The following is a 20966-nucleotide window of genomic DNA, read 5'->3' on the forward strand; positions in this document are numbered from 1 at the left end:
CAGTTGACCGAGTCATGGCTAGAAATACGACATCATAGTCCTTGTGTTTCAACCCCGAAATGTGCTCGCAACACGGTGACACTGTTCAACACTGAGTGCCACTGCGGGCAACGCTTGAGTGAATCGATCAGATGTGATCCCCGTCAGGCTTCCATTCAGCATGTTCGGATCTGACTCACAACTGCCAGACTTTACGCCGGGAACCCTTGATGGGCCGCATGATGATTTACTCCAAAGGTATGTCACATACATAAATCACAATGGCAGCAAGAATGATGACGAGTCGCGTGTCAGTGCTACTCGCTTCACATCCGAACCCCTCTTTTGCCAAGGTCAGCTGCTTGGTCGGATTCTGATCATTTTGAACCATAACGGTAAGCTCGTGCAAAACCCGCCAGACAATAGCTTGGAGAATATGTGAGCTTTGAATGTGAGCTCCGAAAGAATTCATTCAGGTTCATGCATATAAATACGCGAGGAGTCGAAGGTAGCTCCCCATCGCTCCTTCGATTACTCTGAGTGAGTACAAGGCTTGGTTTCATTCGTCCTCCTTTCTGATCCATTCCCCAGGGATCTTTATCGCTGCATTAAACACTTGTTTCAAATCTCTTTACTACTACACACAATGTCTGTCAAGGTGCGTTCAGAGGTTTACAACTAGTTCCTAATAATCATTATGGACACATCACCAGCCACGGAGACCCAGATTGGCATTTTCAACAACACCCAATACACGATCTCTGCCCGCATCACCGCCGACAACGGTGACACGGGAAGTACTGAATTCTTTGATATTGAGCCAGGAAAGTATGAACTGTGGAAGCGCAGCCACTGGCAAGTGGCCTTCGTGTTGAGGAGGTCTCAGGAGCCATCTGATAGCAAGGCGGAGACTTTGGTTGTGAAGCCTAGTACTACATCAACGATGATTATTAGAAGCAGTTGGGTCATGGTGTGCGCTGTGCATACTGCTAGTAGTGTAGTGTGGCATACGTCTTGTTGTACAACAAAGTTGCAAATTGGAATGAATAGGTGTACTTGTCAATTGATGATCGTCCGTGTTTTGTATATCGTATGAAAAGTCAGGGGACCCGTACATGGGCATGCGCGCCGAAACGAACTTGCACAATTGAGCAAACTCCATCGATGCCATACCCCCTTACAATGAACACATTTGAATGGACCTTCATATACCTCACTCAAGACGGCCCAGAGCCAAAGAACGCGCCATATGCATGCCATAATAAATTATACCTAAATAATGCTATCTATCCCGAGCAAGCATAGTCCAAGAGGCAAGAAAAAAATGAAACGAGCGAGTGTGAGTATGTACGAGGATGAGACAGAGCGTGTATGAACGAGTGGATGCGTGTCCGAACGAGAGTACTTGTATACGAAAGATTCACTGGCAGTGGTGGTCACCGGGCAGCACCCGTCAACAAAGTGTACATTCCCACGGGCATTAAACGCCCAAATGCTCAATAAGAGGCGGCACAGACGTCTGGGTACCGCATTCTCCACTTTTTGAACAATCCGAGTAGACCAAAATACTATGATAGCCTAGGAATATTTTAAATGGCTCAAAACTTGTCGAGATCAATGCGTCACTTCATGATCACGCATATCACCCCAATAATGGATGATTTTCGAAAATCGAGCCTCAATATTTTGTTTATTGCATTAAAATACACGCGATAATCGCGACAGAACAGTGATTGTGGAAATACGGTACCCACACTGCAATGTACACCGGGGCCCCTGAAAACACGAAATCTCAGCCACAGACGCGACCAAAGTACCGTGACACGCGTTTTCACCCTCGTGCTCATTTCAATCGACTGACTAATCCAATTCCGGCTATTACATGCCGAAGTCGGTGTTCGGCATTTAGTAAGTTTGCCCTCTTCGCTCCCCATAGCACAAAGGCTTTACAGGAACAGCTGGGTAAACTTTCAACGTAAGTCATAGTAGCCATCCTGGCAGTACTTTACTTACTTATGTGGTCGTTTGATCAGCGATACTGTGCATTCGGGGTCAATCACAACTTCATCGACATCAACGAACAGATGTTGACTCATGGCTGATACGATGTCATCCTTGTATTTCAACACCAAAATGTGCTCGTAACACTGTCCAGCACCCTCGAACCTGTGCGAGTGCCACTGCGAGCAACGCTTGAGACGTAATCCCTATCAGGCTTCATTGAATGGTTGTACATGCAGTTTGAGCGGTGATTGCTCGTACCTTGAAGTGATGCAATCCCAGGTAAGCGAAAATTTTCGGACGAGTAACAGGGGACGGTAGACTCTGTTCGGATCTGACTCGCAACTGCCAGACTTCGCGCCGCCAACCATTAACATCGGCCCACAGGATGGTTTACTCCAAAGGTACTAGTATGTTACATACATAAAATATAATGCCGGCAAGAATGATGACGAGTCGCCTGTGCTACTCGTTTCACATCCGAACTTTGGCAAAGCCAGCCGCTTCGCCGGGCTCCAATCATCTGAACCAGACAATAACTTGGGGAATATGTGAGCTTTGAATCTGAGCTCCGAAATGATTCATTCAGGTTCATGCGTATAAATACGCGACGAGTCTCGAAGGTAGCTCTCACTCGCTCTTTCGATTACTCTGACTGCCAGTGAGTCCATGGCCTCGTTTCATTCATCTTCCTTTCTGATTCATTCCCCAGGAATCTTTATCGCTGCGTTGAACACTCGTTTTGAATCCCGTTACTACTTCAGACAATGTCTAGTGCGTTCAAAGGTTTACAGCCAGTTCCTACTAATCATTCTGGACTCACCGGCAGCCTCAGAGTCCGATATTACCATTATAAACAATACCTCATCCACGATTTATGTCCGCATCACTGCTGACAGTGACACAGGGACTACTACATTCGACAGCGTTGAGTCAGGCGACTCTGGAACGTGGGACCGAACCGTATGGCAAGTGGCCTTCGTGTTGAAGGGATCAGGCGCGGAGCAGACTATGGTTGTGAAGCCTGGACAGAATTACACCGTCAATGAGTAGAAGCAGTTGGGTCATGGTGTGCACTGTTCATACTGCTAGTACTGCAGCATGTCATACGTCTTGTTGTACCACAAAGTTGCAAAGTGGAATCAATAGGTAGTACTTGTCGATTGATGATCGTCTGCGTTTTGTATATCGTATGAAAAGTCAGGGGGCCGTACACGGGCACGCGCGCCGAAACGAAGTTCTTGCCGAGTTGGCCAGACCTCATACATACAGTCTATTGGACCGCAGACCGCCTCGATGCCATACCCCCTTGCAATAAACATATCTGAATAGATCCTGACACTACTCCCTACTCAAGACGGCCCAGAGTCAAAGAATGCCATATGCATACCATGATAAATTATACCTAAATAATGCTATCTATCCCAAGCAAGTATAGTCCAAGAGGCAAGAAAAAAAAGAAACCAGCGAGTGTGAGTATGTACGAGGATGAGACAAAGCATATATGAACGAGTGGGTGCGTGTCCGAACGAGAGTGTAGGTGTATACGAAAGAAATCGCTGAGGATGAGAAATAAGCGCAAACGCTGAGATGCGCAAAGGTGCGTGGCTCGAAAATCGTACGCGTGCAGTGATAGAAAAAGTACGACGTGCCTTCTCTCATCCTCCAAGCGAAAGCAAATCATACGCAGCCGAGGCAGGATGGAGACCGAGCACTAGGTTAAGCATGTCGCGATATTAAAGTTAAAGTCGCATCAACGACGAAAGGGAAATAATGCACGAACAAGCAGGAAAAGAATGAAGGAATAAGGAAAATGGAGAAGAAATTAACATGCAAAATTAAAATTAAAAATAGAATATGTAGTGGATGGGAGATGCAACGGTCGTGGGATGAGGGAAAGCATGTAGAAAATAAAAAGGGCACGAGCAAAGGAGCACGAGGATTGTGGATGGTGTCAAAAAATAGTAAGGCGTGCTGAGCAAAAGGGGAGAGAAAGAAACAGAAAGAAACAGTACATTTTCCAATGCATCTCAAATGTCCGCGGATTCCCCAGATGAAGCAACAGCAGAAGCAGGAAAACGAGTTTGAAGGATGATGCGTGATGCGATGATAAATTGGCGTATCGCGGCATCGTCAATCTCGCCGAGTCCATACCACGAGGGGGCAGTATATTAATTACTAATGCATGGTTCAGCTGTTGCCTACGGAAGTGAGCTCGCTGTGGGTGTTGTTGAGTAGCACGATGACGACTAGGGAAACGCACGGGTACGGGTAACACCGCGGTTCTATGCTGACGGGTTTGGAGGGTACGGGTACGGAGTAGGATAGTCGTACCCTTGAGCATACCGTGGCCATTCACCGCGGGTTGACGGTGTTTGGGCGGGTATAATATACCAAATCGGGAACCAGGCGCGCGACAGCCATTGAACACCGTGTTTGATTCTCTGTTTTTCCTTCCTCTGAGAGCTTGAGGATCACAAGTGAATGCTATACTGATTTCTGTCATGTCTTTTGTACCCCCGTGAATCATTCTAGCAATTTATTGAGCTGACACTTCGTTGCAGAGAAGCTCGAGTCACTACCATAAAGCCAAGGCAAAAACTCGAGACCAGTAAGTCCACTGAGTCGTCTCCCCATGAAAACTAAGCTCACAAAGAAGGCATCTGATGCTTCGTCTACCCAGTCACACTCATCATCTAAGTCTATCTCGTCGTCCATCTCCGAGAAGGCCAGGTCACTCAAAAAGGCTGTTGCAAAGGGTGCTAAGGCTCTGGCCCGCCCCTTGAAGAAGGTCAAGCAGTCATTTGTGTCTCGGTCTTCTCGATCGAGCCCCACAGACACCGTTGATCTTACGCGATCAAGTACTGATTCACTTGCCACTGACGATAACAAATCAACGGCAGGTGCATTCGAGCCTGATCCCGATCCTTCTGCAGATCTTGGTATGTTTCTTTCCATTGATTTTTGCAAATATCTGATTATACAATGATACAGAGGCTCTCAAGAAGACTTGGCGGTCACCTATCTATAGTTTCTTTTCATCCGAAGTTGTGGTCCAACACCACAATGGCCGCTTGTGTCATTTTTTCCCGTGTGGTGCGCGTAAGTGTAAGACAGCTTTAGGTGGTGTGCGCCGCTATCAGGATACAAAGGATAAGTCCTCGACGACTAATCTGAAGCACCATGCCATTGGATGCTTTGGCGAGGATGCCGTCAACAACGCCATGAAGGGCAAGGATGCTGGTGCTAATAGTGGCTCTGTCTACGCAGCATTTGCACGCCAAGGCCAACAGCCCGTCCATTACTCCCATCGGACACACACGAACCCAGAAGTTCGGTAAATGATCTGAATCTGGATATTTTTGCATGCTAACATTAGTTTCAGTGCTCGTCTCGTGAAATGGATCACTGAAAGTAATCGCCCAGTTAATATAATCAATGATCGTGAACTCCGCGAGCTTCTTTGTGCAGGTCGCCCGAACATTGAACTTCCATCACCTGATGTATTGTCCCGCAATATCAAAGTAGCATTCGAGAAGTGTAGCGAACGCATTGGACAGCTTCTCCGTGTAAGCTTTTCGCTAACATCAGAAAATTGGCTAACACAATGGTTAGGATCACCCTGGACGCTTACACTTTGCCACGGATGCTTGGACTTCACCCAACCACCGTGCTTTGTAGCGTGGACAGTCCACCTCGAGTATGAGGGTAAAATGTTTTCATTTCTGCTTGACATCATTGAAGTTGCCGAGGGTACGTCACAGGCCATTTCGAATGCTCCACCAATCTTCACAATCTTATCTTATAGTCACATACTGGTGCTGCAATGGCGAAAGCCTTTCAAGCAATGCTTGAACGCTTTGGGCTGACGAAGAGAGTAAGCCGATCTTGAATATTGCAGAAATCATGCTAACGTGAAGATTGTAGATTCTTGCAGTCAATGCTGATAACGCGACTGCCAATGATACTCAAACAACAAAGCTTGCGAGCCTCGACAACTCGTTTGAGTCTGTCAACCGTGTTCGATGTTTTAATCATACTCTCCAGCTTTCGGCAAAAGCTTTGCTGAAACCATTCAGCTCCGAGTCATCAGCAGCATCAACATCTGAAGCCAATGATGATGTGGATGATGATGAGCCGCCACTTATGTTAGATGATGATTCGGAAGTAGAGGAAGTTGACTTGACCTCTGAGCTTGATGACGCTGATGACAATATTGACGAGTTGGAAATGCTCTCGCAAGCCAATCGTGAGAAGATGTTAGATGACACTGCCGCTGTCAAAGGAACTATTGCAAAGGTCAGTGTCTTAGATCCGCATCTAATACTAGCTAATATCATATGGCAGATTCGTGGTCTGTCTTTCGCTGTAATTCGTTCAACAACTCTCTTGCTCCCAGCATGGCGACGGGCATGTGGAGCATCACACTTGAAAGAAAAGCTCATGCCACGTGATGTTGCGACACGTTGGAATTCCACATATGACATGCTGGTCTTCGCGTTACAGTATCAGGTACCCATTGATCGCATAACGAGTGATAAAAGCCTCAGGCGGGCTAAAAAAATATGAATTGGATGACGATGAGTGGAAAATTGTTGCTGACCTCGTTGCGGTTCTCTCTGTAGGTCTTGCTCGTCATACATTGTATTTATTTGTCTCACTTATTTTGATCCACCAGCAATACAAGAAGGCTACCTTGTTCTTCTCTCAGGACTCAGCCACTATCGCAGCCGTGATACCGGCAATGGACAAACTTGATAGCAAGCTCAATCAACAGACGAAGGAAGCATATCACCCTGCAGTTGTGTCGGCTATGCAGCTTGCAAAGAACAAGATGGATCGCTACTGGAAGATTACAGATCTCTCCAACGTATACCGCATTGCCATGGGTCAGCCTTTCAAACTTTCATTGACATCATTGATTAATCATCTTCATAAAGTCCTACATCCTGGCTTGAAGCTCGAGTACTTCCGTGAGCATTCCTGGGAGAAAGAATGGATTGACATTGCCGAGAAGCTCGTTCGCGAAGAGTTTATTGATAAATACGAGAAATCTGCCGAGATTACTGATGACATTGAAGCAGACACAGTCCGTATGCAACATTTAATTTTGCACTGACACTGACAACTATACAGAACGAGGATGACTTTGGTGACTACTCACTTGGTTCCATGTCTCGTACTACTAGTAGCGAGTTGGATGAGTTTTCTTCGATTACCAACTGTGAAAACCAAGGACCCACTCGCATGGTGGCAAAACAACTGCCGTGCTTATCCAATGCTGCATCGGATGGCACTCGACTATCTCTCTGTCCCAGGTATGTCTCCTTCGAATCCTCTTTCAATCAATCAATACTTATTATCTTGCTCAGCAACATCAACTGCGGTTGAACGTGTCTTCTCGCAGGGCCGGCAGCTCCTTCATTTTACTCGCAACCGACTCGCACCATCAACAATTCGTGCCTTTCTCTGCCTCGGAGCGTGGGGCAGAAGTGATCTTCTGGTGATGGAGGACCTTTTTAGCCGCTGTCAGGACTCAAAAACGGAAGCGAAATGAAGTCGAAGCAGAGGAGAATGACAAGGAAAAGTAGTACTATTTTATTTCATTGTTGTTAATACTTAATACACTCTTCTTGGTAATGTACCCGCGGTGTTCAGAGACACCGCGGTGTTTTCCATAAACCGCGACATTGACGGGTCGGTGTGTACCCGTACCCGTGAAGGGTACGGTGTTGGCGGGTGCGGGTGCGGTGTCAACTTTCCGACCCTCGGTGTTACCCGTGCGGTACCCTAATGACGACCGGTCCAACAGCATAGAAGAGGTATCGAATACATTAGGTAGGCCAGTGGCTACGCACGGCACAAGTGCCTCTGTAAAACAGATAAAAATCAAGGGTAGGAGAGGGGATGGAATTAGCTCATCGTGGTGGACGATGAGCAAAAGCTTATGAGAAGCGTAGCGGTGGAAATGATTGACAGCGCCAAAGGCTATTTTAGGCGGGTTAGGGATTAGCCGAGGCAGAGCTCGAACTTACCCGTTATAGTAGGCCCATCTATGGCGGTCTGAGAAATCACCCAAGTGACTCCCAAGTGCTGCTGGTAGCGTGGTAGATAGATACTCCTTACAAATTGGTAACAAGTACAGGTACGCAGTACTGTTACTGATTAGTAATATGAATGTTGCCACCCAGGTGGGAAACATAAGTGACTTCGCGCGGAGAACCCTTGATAGGCCACATGATGATCTGCCTGTGCGGAAGGCAGAAGAAGCAGAGAGAAAACTGCTGCAAATGAGACTCCCCGCAGACGACGCCTATGAGGATTGGAAACTAATAATACATGCAAGTGAGCCTGACAAAAGCCGGAGAAGAGATAGAGCTCAGCCACAGCGACATAATACTAGTAATACATGATACCCCCACTAAACAGACCCACTAGAAGATCAAAAATCGAAAGGCTCGACCGCTAGGCTAGCAATACGTTCAATGGCGTCACCTTCCGACAAACAGGCCAAAATTTTCAAATGATCACACATGTGGCTGCGTGGCCATAGCTCAGATTGCCACCAACGCACACGCAGGCCTGCGAAGTCACTCGGAGATCCGCGACTTTGTTTAAATCCAATTAATCTAAAGGTATGTTACATACATAAATCACAATGACAACAAGACTGATGACGAGTTGCCTGTCAGTGCTACTCACATCCGAGCACCTCCATAGATCAGCTGCTTCAAGGTCGGATTCTGATCATCTGACCCACAACGTTAAGATCGTGCAAAACCCGCTGGTCAATAATTTGGGGAATATGTGAGCTTTGAATCACGGTGAGCTCCGAAAGAATTCATTCAGGTTCATGCGTATAAATACGCGACGAGCCTCGAAGGTAGCTTCCCCTTGCTCCTTTGATTGAGTCCAAGGCCTAGTTTCATTCGTCCTCCTTCCTGATTCATTCCCCACCGATCTTTATCGCTGCGTTGAACACTTGCTTCAAATCTCTTTACTACTACACACAATGTCTGGTGCGTTCAGAGCCAGTTCCACTAGTCATTCTGGACTCACCGGCAGGCACAGAAGACGAGATTGTTATTATAAACTTCACCTCATCCACGATCATTGTCCGCGTCACCGCTGACAACGGTGACACGGGGAGTGCTGCATTCCAATATATCGACCCAAACGACTATGGAGCGTGGACTCGGAGCCAATGGCAAGTGGCCTTCGTGTTTCGGAAGGACGGAAGCTCGCAGGCGGAGACTATGATTGTGAAGCCTTCGGAGACTTACCAGATCACGTAGAAGCAGTTGGGTCATGGTTGCATACTGCTAGCACCGTAGTATGACATGCGTTGTGTTTTCCAACAAAGTTGCAAAATGGAATCAATAGGTGTCCTAATCAATTGATGATCATCCGTGTTTTGTATACTGTATAAAGTCAAGGGGCCCGTACATGCGCATGCCCGCGAAACAAAGTCCTTGCACAGCTGGCCAGACCTTATACATGCGGTCAATTCGATCGCATAAACACATTTGAATAGACCCTCAAGACGGACGTTCCAAAGCCAAAGAACGCCATATGCATATCATGATAAATTATACCTAGACTTGCCATAAATAATGCTATCTATCCCCAAGCAAGCGTAGTCCCAAGAGGCAAGAAAAAAAATGAAACAAGCGAGTGTGAGTATGTACGAGGATGAGACAAAGCGTGTATGAACGAGTGGATGCGTGTCCGAACGAGCGTGTATGTGTATACGAAAGAAAGCGCTGAGGATGAGAAATGAGCGTAAACGTTGAGATGCGCAAAGGAGCGTGCAATGATGTGCTCGAAAATCGTACGCGTGCAGTGATAGCAAAAGTACGACGTGCCCTCTCTCATCCTCCAAGCGAAAAAAAAACATACGGCACCAGAGGCAGGAGGGAGACAGAGCACTAGATTAAGCATGTCGCGATATTAAAGTTAAAGTCGCATCAACGACGAAAGGGAAATAATGCACGAACAAGCAGGAAAAGAATGAAGGAATAAGAAAAATGGAGAAGAAATTAACATGCAAAATTTTTAAAAATAGAATATGTAGTGGATGGGAGATTGCAACGGTCGTGGGATGAGGGAAAGCATGCAGAAAATAAAAAGGGCATGAGCAAGGGAACATGAGGGATTGTGGATGGTGTCGAAAAAATGGCAAAGCGTGCTGAGCAAAAAGGGAGAGAAAGAACAATACGATTTCCCAATGCATCTCAAATGTCCGCGGATTCCCCAGATTGAAGCAACAGCAGAAGCAGGAAAACGAGTTTGAAGGATGATGCGTGATGCGATGACAAATTGGCGTAATGCGGTGTCGTAGATCTCGCCGAGCCCATGACCACGAGGGGGCAGTATGTTCATTACTAATGTGTGATTCAGCTGTCGCCTGCGGGCAAGCATCAGTCATCGCCCACCACACACCACAAAACACCACACACACAAAGGACATCACTCAGGCTTGAATCGCGCCCCACCCTCTCCTCCACGCATGATAGCTTTCATGAACCCAAAGAATCGGTCCGCGTATTCAGAAGGCGGGACCTGGGCTAATTTTGTGCTGTTGAAAGGTGATTTAGCGTTGATTTTGGAACGAAGGAAGGAATGAAAGGGCTAAAAAAACGCAACTCACCCGATCAGCGCTCAACCCCTTCCAAAAATGCTCACACTTCTTTAACCCCCCATACGGCGTCAAAATATCAATAATTCCCAAATAATAAATGACGTCCATCTCCTCGTTGCTTTCATCTGTCGCTTGAAGGCCTCCTTCGTCTTGGTAGAAGAGAAAATGATCGCGGTCTTGAGTGGGATGGGGTTGCTGCGAGGGTGTGTAGGAAGGAGTATGATGGTGCTGGTGGGGGGGCAGAGGGGGCAGAGATTGGTGCAGAGGATGAGATGGATGTGGAGGGGTTTGGAATGTCGGGTGGGCCTGTTGCATAATCCCATTCGCGCTCACAACCGAATTTGTGTTGCTCGTACCCTTCGAACCGGAACGCGGTCGCGTGCGCTGGGAGTGGGCTGGCGTAGATGGCGCAACGGTTTGCATTGACGGAGAAGGCGAATCCGGGAGATCAAGTGTCGTTCCTAACTGGTGCGGATCAGATGCACGCATGATTCGGCGCATAGCTATCGCTTCAGGGGACCGCCCGTCTTTCGTTTGCGTGGTTTTGCGTCGGATGGGTGGGACTGAGGGCTGTGCACACGAATTAGTAAGGGTAAGGATTATGAATGTAAGAGGAATGGTAGACGAACCTCAAATACCCTCAGCGTGCTCCCTCTCACATTCTCCCTATTCCCCCTATTCCCCCAATGAAGCCCAACGAGTAAACTATAGTCCATAACCCCCAGATCCCTCAACATTCTCACTATCCCTCCTCAACTGCTCCGTTAAAAGGGCCCTCTTCTCCGGACCAAGCTCCAGCACCCTATTACTATCGATCCAGTTCAAATCCTTCTGCACCGCGCGAGATTCTGCACCAGTTTGCAGGTGGCACGATGCGCCCAACAGTACTCCCTTTGAGATCGTAAGATTCGTGGATGTCTTTGTGAGGCGGGAACAGTTGTTCATGATCACGAAATGAATCTTTTGTCCCCTGGGAAGCTTTACCCGATGAAGTCCATAAAATCGGCTTAACAAAGTATGAGGGTTCGCTTTCACGTGCTCCCAGTACTGCGGGAGAACACGAAGGAGGAACTTGTGTTCCGCGTGCCGGATAGTCTTTATGATGAAGCGGTAGTCGCGGGAGAAGTAGAAGAAAGAGCCGCTTTTGCCTGGGGAGGTGAGTTCGGACAGGATGTATTTGGATGTGAGGGAGAGGAGGTAATCTGCGGGGTCCAGAGAGAAGTGGTCTTCGCGGAGTTCCCGGAACACCCAAGGGGCATAGTCTTTGAATTTGAAGTCGTATCTCGCAGAGGGAGTAAGTTCGTTCCCAACGCTGGGGGGATGTCAGTTCAGAATGTAGGACAGATGGGTGATACGTACATATCGAAAGAGTATTTATGCCTGCGGTAAAATCCTGCTCAGTAAGGGGTCGTTTTATCTTTGCCTGGCATCGTGAGACCTGTGTGGAGTTACAGCCTGCGCACATAAAGAGATTGGGGACGCACAGCTATCCTGATCCCCGTCAGCATGTTGTACATAAGGACGTAGTTTGCGTGGTCCTCTCCTATCAAGTTGCCCACCAAGGGAAGCTCGTCCTGTTTCTGAGCCACTTCGACGACAGCTGCTGCGGCGACTTCGGCAGCCTGCTTTCGCTTTCTTTCACGGCGAATCTGCTCTGCTTGGATTTGGATGTCATCCTCCAGTTCTCCGGTTGCAACATATGTAGACGGAGGTGGATGGGGACGGCGCGCAGAGCCCGTCGTGTTGCGCCGTACAGGACGTGTGGGTGGGTGGAGGAGGCCGTCTGGATGCTGGGTCTTGGATGTGCTAGCAGTTGGGGCATAGCTGCTCGTCTGGGAGACTTTAGGGACTCTGGCAGACAATTTTGTCTCTGTGGAAGCACGGTGAAGACGGTCGCCTGTGCGCTGACTGTTTATAGTGGCTGTATCCAACTCTACGTCGATATCTGATTCGATGCCTTTCGGGAGTGGGTCTGACTTGGAGAGTCTTACTGGGAATAAGGACGATAGATTGTCGGGTGACTCGTCTACGCTGGCTGGAGGAGAAGGCGGAGGTGGACCGATTGTATCCTCACGGGGGATGCTAGGCAATGGTTTTGGGGGGTGAAGGTGAACTGCGTTCCTTGTTACTTCTACTATGTGAATTTGAGCGTGAGTGTGATCCATGTCTGGGCAGATCGTCGTCGTCGGGGAAGGCGCTGTTACGAATGACGTTGCTGAGGATGAGACCAGGCTGGATTGTCGGTCGAGTGCTGACCTGGGCTCGCTCGCGGTCAGAATTGAAATACGGTTGGCCATTCAGCCAAGCTAAAACGACGAGTTCACCGTTGAACACGACGAAGGCAGACAGTCACAGACTGGACTGAACGTTTCTCGTTGCAAGTCCAACAGCCTCAAACTAACAGGTTGTGGCTGTGCTTGTTTCTTCAAATCACACGATCGGCAAACGGCGCGCGCGGACCTCCGAGTCCGAGTTGATGCACAGCACTCAAAAACCAGCCTGCAGATAATACGCAAAGGCGGCCGAAATCACGCGCTGGGCACAGGTATTCGACTTTCAATGTGCGAACGGCGGCCATTTCGTGGAGGAGTGCGTCTCGGAGATGTCGATGACTAGTAGTAAGATAAAATTGGACTTGTGCCTATGACTCAGTCTTTTTCAGAATTGGATAGCAGATAGGCTGACGTGCAACCGTACGAGTGGGTGTGATCAAGTACTTATATCCAGTGCACATGATTCCCAGCCCAGAAAGAAATAGCGTGGATTGATCTCCAGGTTAAATATCGTAAACCATCAACCTTCGATGCGTCGAAGCCAGTCCCGTTGTATGATATATCAGCCGCACCTCATAAGCAAGGAGTTGCAATCTCCAGTCGTAAGCAGTAACCATTTGATTCCTCTGGCAGCGGACGAATGTGTTGAACTCCCGACCTGAAGTAGCCCTGTGATGAACGTCGTCATTCCTGAGGTCTCCCTCAGGCTGAGGGCCGTATTGACAGGTGCAGGCGCGATAGTGACGACTGACTGCCAAACAACAGAAACTGAAGTTCGCCCTAGCCTTCCCTTGGCTTTGAACAGAATCTTCAAGATCTGCTTAAGAAGCTGGTATGTTACGCAGCTGCTAATAGCTGAGCGCTGAGCTCTGCTAGAGCCGATCGAAGGGTATTAGAACACTGAGACTTTAGCCCGCTCAGGAATTTGGATGAGTAGACCGATCTTGTGTTTGGAAGGAAGCAATCATTTCCAAAGTCCGCTTAATAATTCAATTCTAGGAACACCCAACCAAGTCTCTCTCGATCACGGTCGACTCGTCCTTTCAAAACTTGCCTTCTACCTTCATCTCAAAGACCGAGCTTGAGCGAGTCTCACCCTCCTCGCAAACCCAGGTTGCTTAAGTTGTTTCTACAACACTCGATCATCCTTGGACCTTTCCCCCCATAACAGACTCGTATTATAAGATTGGTTCAGCTCCTCATGTCCGCGTCGTTTTCAGCGGTTTGTATTGTTTGTACTATGAATCACACTGGATTCTACATTTTGCCTTGGTGTACGTGCTCAATGAGCGCTAAGTATGTCTGATAAAAGTCAAGCACACCGATGCCAGTACGGCAGCAAGGTTGGGTCAACATGGCAGAACGCTCTAAGATCCACATGTCCCCTCCAACATGGCGTGCCACTTCTCGCGTACAGGCTCTCCCGCTAACGTTTTTGACCTCGGCGCTTAGTGCAATCATGCTAGCGTCTATTATGCCGAACAGCCATCGACAATATGGAAATACACGTGCAGCACGACCTGAGGCCTGAACCCTCAATTTCTCTACTCCCTCTCACCTGAACTTCATACACAGTCCCCGTATCCCCACCCTCCATCTTCTCCTACTGTTTATTCCACTCACCGCTCAGCCCATCCTCGATCTTACTTCATCGCACCATCATGCCCAATAGCTTGGAAGGCCAATCTATCAGACTCGAAGGTGAGCGCTCCATATCACCTTCGCATCCGTTTCATGATCCTCACACTCTATCTACAGTCATCAGCGGAAAATATCTTCAAGTGCCTTCTGAGCGCGCACCCGCAGGCATCTACGTATCCATCAATGTTGACTCGAGGAGACGCTGGAAATCAGCCGTCAAAGTCTTATCATCGGACAAATCTGTAGGATGGGGCGATACCGCGACCTTGTAAAGTCCATGGAGACTTTCGGACGCGACTCGAGGACTGATCATCTGTTTTTTTTTGTAGATCACTGGATGCTTCATCCAAATTGTCACTGGACATCAGGGCATCTTTCGAGCTCGATCGAATGTTGGGCAATGGAGAAGTCATCGGAGAACTCGAAGTGACGTGGGATGAGCTACTCGATCACGGAGATGAGCCTTTCAGTGAGTGATTAACGTCTCATTCACACACAGCTACTAACATCTGGTAGATCTCACATTCCCGCCCGTTCGTGGCGACTGTCCTTCCCTCACGCTAAAGGCCGCTGTTGTACATTCTTGCGACAATCAGGGCAGCGCACCGCTTGACGTGAGTCACATCAGTCTCTGTGCTGTTGGCTTTTGCTGACGGAACGTCAACTGTAGTCCGTAGTAGACTGCAAGATTGGTCGAGACACAGACGCAGGCCACGCCCGATTTGCCGAATATGTTTCAAACGAGAGCGACTCTCACCTTAACGATGCTGTAGAGCATTTTCAGTCGGTTCTAGATCAGTGTCCGGTCGACCATCCTGACCGTGCAGCGGCTCTCACCAACCTCGCGTGGGTCCGCCTCAAAGGCTACATTGAAGGGGATTTTGAAGACATTGACTCCGTCACTTCCCTCTTCCGCGAAGCCCTTGCATTGCGTCCGCAGGGCCACCCTGATCATCTATTATCGCTCTATTGCCTCGCTGAAGCGCTGACCTCGTGCTACCGCGAGGAGGACACCGCCGTCTATATCCACCAATCCGCGGAACTCTACTGCAAGTTACTGCCCCTCTGTCTAGAGGGCACCTACCTTCGCAGCATCGCGGCAGGGGCAAATGGCGTGGATTATGTGATCGATGAATGCAACAATCTTCCAACCGACGCATCCGATGAAGGCATCCACCTCCGACGAATCGTACTCCAGCTTTGTCCTCCGGGTCATCAAAACCATCCAGACGCACTCAACGAGCTTTCAAGTGCTCTCCAATCACGCTTTCGACAATGCGGCAGCGTTGATGACATAGACGAGAGCATACGAGTTGGTCGCGAAGCTGTTTCTCTATGCCCCGAGGAACATACCAGCCGTGCTGCCTATTTGAATAACTTGGGCTACTCACTCCGACTCCGCTTTGATCACCAACGCAGATCCCATGACCTTGACGAAGCCATCTGTGTATATGAAGAAGCGCTGCGCATGTGCCCTGTTGGCACAAAACTCGTTATTTATCATTGAACACCCTAGGGGGCGCCCTCCGCGTCCGTTTCATCCGACGTGGTGATGTTGATGACATTAACGAAGCTATCAGCCTCCGTCGCGAGGGCACTGATGTTAATCCCACCCGGGCATCCAGATCATCACACCGCGCTTCACAACCTTGCTATCACGCTCAAAATCAGATATGACAATTTGGATGTCAGCGAGGATCTCGACGAGGCCATCAATCTTTACCGCGAATCGCTTCGGTTAACGCGGCTTGACCATCCAGAGCGTCATAGAAATCTCTACAATTTGAGTTCAGTACTTCGCTCTCGTTTCACAAAAACTCAGAAGAATGAAGATATCGAGGAGGCCATTCGACTCTGCCAAGAGTCGTTGGAGGCTTTACCTTCACTGCACCCAGATAGATATTTCAGCTACATGCGCTTGCAGGAAGCCTATTCGTCTCGTTACCGAGTGCAACGCAAGTCTACTGATTTGTCACTCGCTGTAGAGAACTTCAAACTAGCATCACGGCACCCAACTCAAGGATTTCCAAATCGCATTACAACAGCCCAGAAATGGGTTACTGCAGCAGAGCAGCACAGTCATACATCTGCGTTAGAGGCCTACAACACATGTTTTGACCTTCTTGACAGTCACTTGGCAACGCGATCGTCGACAATCTCACGGCGCAAAGCTGCCGCTGCTTTCAGTGGTACCAAATTGTTGCCTGTAAATGCAGCATCATGTGCCATCCGCAGTGACAATCTACGACTTGCAGTCGAACTCGCGGAGCGGGGCCGTGGCCAGCAATGGTCGCTGGCCTCTCGTCTGAGGAGTCCACTGGAAGACCTCGAGTTGACAAATTCCAACCTAGCTCGCAAGTTCTCGGAGCTCAGCAAGTGTCTCTCCGATACTCAAGGTCTCGCAGTCGGCACAGACAGAGCTGCCGTTGATCGAGCAGAAACACGGTATAGGAAACTCACGGAGCAGTGGGGAGCTACGGTAACTGAAATCCGCGATATTGAAGGTTTCTCGCGATTCCTGGTCCCACCTTTGTACGAAGACTTGCAAGCAGCAGCGCGCCAGGGCCCGGTCATCATCCTCATCGCTAGTCAATATTCGTGCAGCGCCATCATCGTCCCGACAACAGGAGAGCCTCATCATGTTTCCTTGCCGTCCGTTACTCTCACAGATCTGAATAATCTCAAGGATCGCTTCGCTAGGGCGATACGACACGCATCTATCATGGGCCCAAAAGTGCCACGTAACGATCTAATAGTCCTCTTGCGGACAGTATGGAACGAGATCATGCTACCCATTGTCCATGTCCTCCAGCATGTCCTGAAATTAAAATTCCTCTCTCGAATCTGGCTGTGTCCAACTGCAGCTTTCACATCTATTCCTCTGCACGCAGCTCACCCCTTTCTAACAAAGGCGGATGGTTCTAAGGAGCCATGCCTGGAGGATCTCTTTATCTGCTCTTACACGCCAACACTTTCAGCTCTAGTCAGATCTAGACGGATGATGAAGAGTCGTGTCGCTCCATCCTTTGCGACAATCGGACAAGGTCAACCGGGTGCAGGGAAAGGCAAGGCACTCTTGGCTGTCGACAACGAGGTCGAGCTTGTCCGAAAGCTCGTCCCTGCGACGGCCAACCGGACCACTATTTCTGGGGATGCAGCCACACGAGCAGGTGCACTGCAAGCTTTGGAAGAGAACACCTGGGTGCACCTTGCCTGTCATGGCAAGCAGGACCCTACGCAGCCTTACGATTCGCATTTCGTCATGAGAGATGGACCTCTGACGCTGCTTGATATCATGGAGAAAGACATTCCGCACGCAGAGTTCGCGTTCTTATCCGCTTGTCACACCGCTGTTGGCGATAAGGAGACGCCCGACGAAGTGATTCACCTCGCAGCTGGTCTCCAGTTTTCAGGGTTCAAGAGCGTCGTTGGCACGCTGTGGGAGGTCGACGACTCTGTCGCAAAACATGTCGTCGAGGCTTTCTACAAGAATATGTTCAAGGATTTGGAGGATGGTGGCGAGATGGACTGTACGAAGGCAGCATGGGCACTCAATCGTGCTACACATGCCGTGAAGACGAAAGTACCGCTCGAGCAGAGGATGGTTTTCGTTCATATTGGTGTGTAGTTCTGTCTCGAATAGCTTTCATTCTAGGCTCTAGTACGAATTGTTGTTGATATTTCGTCTCGTTGGTGTACTTATTGTAAGATTGCCCTGATACTTGCTTCGCATCGATATCTCCTCGTGTAATTGTGTACTCTTAGAATAGTCTTTCGAAACTTCACTCATCGTTCACAGGATTAGGTTCAGGTTCCTCCAGTGGCGAGAACAAATCTTATATTTGGTTGGGAAACTGCAAGTAGTTTATATCATCGGTTTCACTTCTTTATGTGCTTGAGTTTAGCGGGCACGGCGCTCAGCCCCCGAATCACCACCTGGTCCTTCCCTGTGACCTCTGTTCGAAAGCGTTGAACACCGTCAGCACAACGGTAATGTAGATGGTACCAAGCGGGCATCACAGATTTTTATCTCTCATAGAGCAGTTCCTGACTCGGAATAATTTCTTGGGTGTTGGTGCTCACGCAGAGACCAACTTACTTGAGCGACATCTTCGATTGTAGAATGGTGTAGACGACGATATTGCCACGTACGAGATAAATGAACACACTTGCTGAAGTATGTCCAGGCGAGGATTTAATTTGAAGACGGGGAGGACTCATCATCGTACCCTCTGCAAACACCGAAAAGCAAAGTCCCAGTGCGTGAATCCGATACTTGGGAAGAAGCCGCTGAAGTAGAAAATCACGTTTCTTTATATCAGCGTGTAGTCGTAGATTCTTGTAGCAGTGGTGGCGCGCAGATCAATAATTTCTTCATCAATCAACATCCATGAAGGAAGCACTACGGTGGAGTAAGCCAAAAGGAGGTTCTGAGATAGAGAAAACCACGTTATGTTCGAAATGTTGTGGATCGGACGATAGTGGTAATCGTACATGCGAGCTTTTCTTGAGGCGAGATAGGGTAAAGGTTCCATGGCAAACGACCAAATAGCAAGGAGTTAGTGTTGCCTTCGGTACAGAATAACGCCTGAGGTCAGAAGCATGAAGTATCAGGGATGAAATCTCTCCCAGTTTTATTTGAGGCGGGATGTTCGAATAGCGGGCAATAATTACGGTAAATTTGTAGCAGGACCGGGAGGGTGGATCCAATCTGGTTGTGGGTCTTGGATGTGCTGGCGGTTGTCACGGTGCGCAGCTGCTCGTCTGCTCGGCTCTAGGGACTCTTGCAGACAATTTTGTCTCTGTGGAAGCACGATGAAGGGGTTGCGAGTGTGCTGACTGTTTATGGTGGTTGTATCCAGCTCCGTTTCAATGCCTTTCAGCAGCGGGCATGAATGTATCCAGTGCGCATCATTCTCATCAGTAGCCCATGAAAGAAACAGTGCGGATTACAGCAAGTAGCACTACATACACAATATATATCTCGATGAATGGATTTCCAATACTGGCGTCGCTCATGGAAGATTGAATCTTGAACATCATCAACCGTCGATGAGCAACGTCCAGCCGATCTGATAACAGGGACTCGTCCTTTGCGAGAGTAAAAACGACTCCACAAAGGAGTAAGAAGGAAAAAAAAATTCCAACCAATCCGAGAGTAGTCTGAATCGAGTTTCAAGATCCACGAAAGATACATGAGCCGCGAAGTGAACTCAATGACAAGCCAGTCACATTGCTTGATACAATCAACCGCACCTCATACGCAAGGAGTTGTAATCTCCAGTCGCAAGCGGTAAATATTTTCTGGTAGCGGATCAGCGTCTTGAGGTCGCGGGAAGCAGTGACTTGAGGTAGCCCCGCAAGGAACGCCGAGCGTTCCGACGGTATCCCTCAGGCTGAGCGCCGTCTTGACAGGTGCAGGCGCGATAGCGACGACTGATTGTGAAACAACAGAAAAAAACTCGCCCGATCCCCGCGACACCTTTCAAAGGCTTTATTTTCACCCTCCTGTGCTTTGAACAGAATCTTCGGGATATGAACAATGAAGCTGCATTTCTGGTGCGTCACGCAGCCGATGCTAACAACTGGGCTCTGCTAGAGCCGATCAGGGGGGATTAAAATACTCAGACCTTGGCCCGCTCAGGAATTTGGATGTGTGGAGCAATCCCGTGTGTGATGAGCATTCGTGGCTTTCGAGCTGGTTGATTTGAAAGGAATGGTTTTCAAAGTCCGCATGATGTTTTCTTCTCACTGCCCTGTGCACAGTGCACACCACATGCATCATCCACCATATCCACCATATGATTGAGGTCGCAGTCACGCTTTTCAAATTCCTCGCTCGTTGTATCAACGTTGGCAACGGTCCGCTCATGATCAATCCAGCCAAGTGTCTCATATTGAATCTGAATAATCCCACTTGTCATGTTCTCGCAAACTGTCTCTGGTATTTGCACGGCGCTCTCGGTCATCTTCCATGGCATCAACTTACACGCTCATGACTTGTATATAATGGATCGGCTTTTCTGTGCATGTTGATATCCTTTTGATTCCCTATTTTGCCTTGGTACTCTGAATGATTACTAGTACATCCCAGTGATAAACGCCAACCTGCAATGAGACTCATAGCAAGGTTCACAGAACGCTCTGAGATCCCCGCTTGCCACTTCCGCTGATGACCGACCTTGACATCTCCCCACTTCTATAGCACAGGCTCTCCCACTGCCGCTCGTCGATCATTTGTTGGCCTCAGCGCTTGGTGTAATCATATCAGCATCTATCGTGCCGAACTGCCCTCGACAGCATGGAATTACACGTGCAATATGACCCTCAAGGCCTCACTCAAACCTGCTTCTCTCCCTTTCACCTGAACTTCATCTACAGTTCCCACATCTGTGCCTCCCGTCTTCTTCTACCCCTCATTCCACCTATCG

At 48.6% G+C, this 20966-nt stretch overlaps 5 protein-coding genes across 5 annotated transcripts; 3 read left to right on the forward strand and 2 right to left on the reverse strand.

Moving 5' to 3' along the window:
- Positions 1–1861: 1861 nt before the first annotated feature.
- DFJ58DRAFT_843117 (uncharacterized protein) lies at positions 1862–3033 on the forward strand (the record flags this gene model as incomplete). Its single annotated transcript, XM_041392915.1, has 6 exons — positions 1862–1887; positions 1916–1954; positions 2220–2262; positions 2425–2531; positions 2570–2641; positions 2745–3033. The coding sequence occupies 6 exons, from the start codon at positions 1862–1864 to the stop codon at positions 3031–3033; spliced, it is 576 nt and encodes a 191-aa protein (XP_041241876.1).
- A 733-nt stretch (positions 3034–3766) lies between these two features.
- Positions 3767–4307, reverse strand: DFJ58DRAFT_797365 (uncharacterized protein). Its single transcript, XM_041390636.1, has one exon. It carries the CDS (start codon positions 4130–4132, stop codon positions 3935–3937), a length of 198 nt encoding a protein of 65 aa, XP_041241877.1. The 5' UTR covers positions 4133–4307; the 3' UTR covers positions 3767–3934.
- Positions 4308–8992: 4685 nt separating this feature from the next.
- On the forward strand, positions 8993–9275 carry DFJ58DRAFT_730088 (uncharacterized protein; the record flags this gene model as incomplete). The annotated part of the gene is made up of 2 exons (XM_041385832.1): positions 8993–8999; positions 9046–9275. The coding sequence occupies 2 exons, from the start codon at positions 8993–8995 to the stop codon at positions 9273–9275; spliced, it is 237 nt and encodes a 78-aa protein (XP_041241878.1).
- A 1174-nt stretch (positions 9276–10449) lies between these two features.
- DFJ58DRAFT_717165 (uncharacterized protein) lies at positions 10450–12786 on the reverse strand (the record flags this gene model as incomplete). Its single annotated transcript, XM_041384333.1, is given in 8 exon segments — positions 10450–10542; positions 10631–10816; positions 11036–11191; positions 11251–11359; positions 11379–11933; positions 11977–12059; positions 12106–12404; positions 12531–12786. 8 exon segments carry the CDS (start codon positions 12784–12786, stop codon positions 10450–10452), a joined length of 1737 nt encoding a protein of 578 aa, XP_041241879.1.
- Positions 12787–14426: 1640 nt separating this feature from the next.
- Positions 14427–18382, forward strand: DFJ58DRAFT_746971 (CHAT domain-containing protein). The gene is made up of 6 exons (XM_041387498.1): positions 14427–14595; positions 14653–14803; positions 14865–15004; positions 15052–15149; positions 15206–16012; positions 16052–18382. Exons 1-6 carry the CDS (start codon positions 14556–14558, stop codon positions 18161–18163), a joined length of 3348 nt encoding a protein of 1115 aa, XP_041241880.1. The 5' UTR covers positions 14427–14555; the 3' UTR covers positions 18164–18382.
- Positions 18383–20966: the final 2584 nt, after the last annotated feature.

Source organism: Suillus subalutaceus (assembly GCF_016647625.1).
Source record: "Suillus subalutaceus strain FC151 chromosome Unknown DFJ58scaffold_83, whole genome shotgun sequence".
Classification (NCBI taxonomy): domain Eukaryota; kingdom Fungi; phylum Basidiomycota; class Agaricomycetes; order Boletales; family Suillaceae; genus Suillus; species Suillus subalutaceus.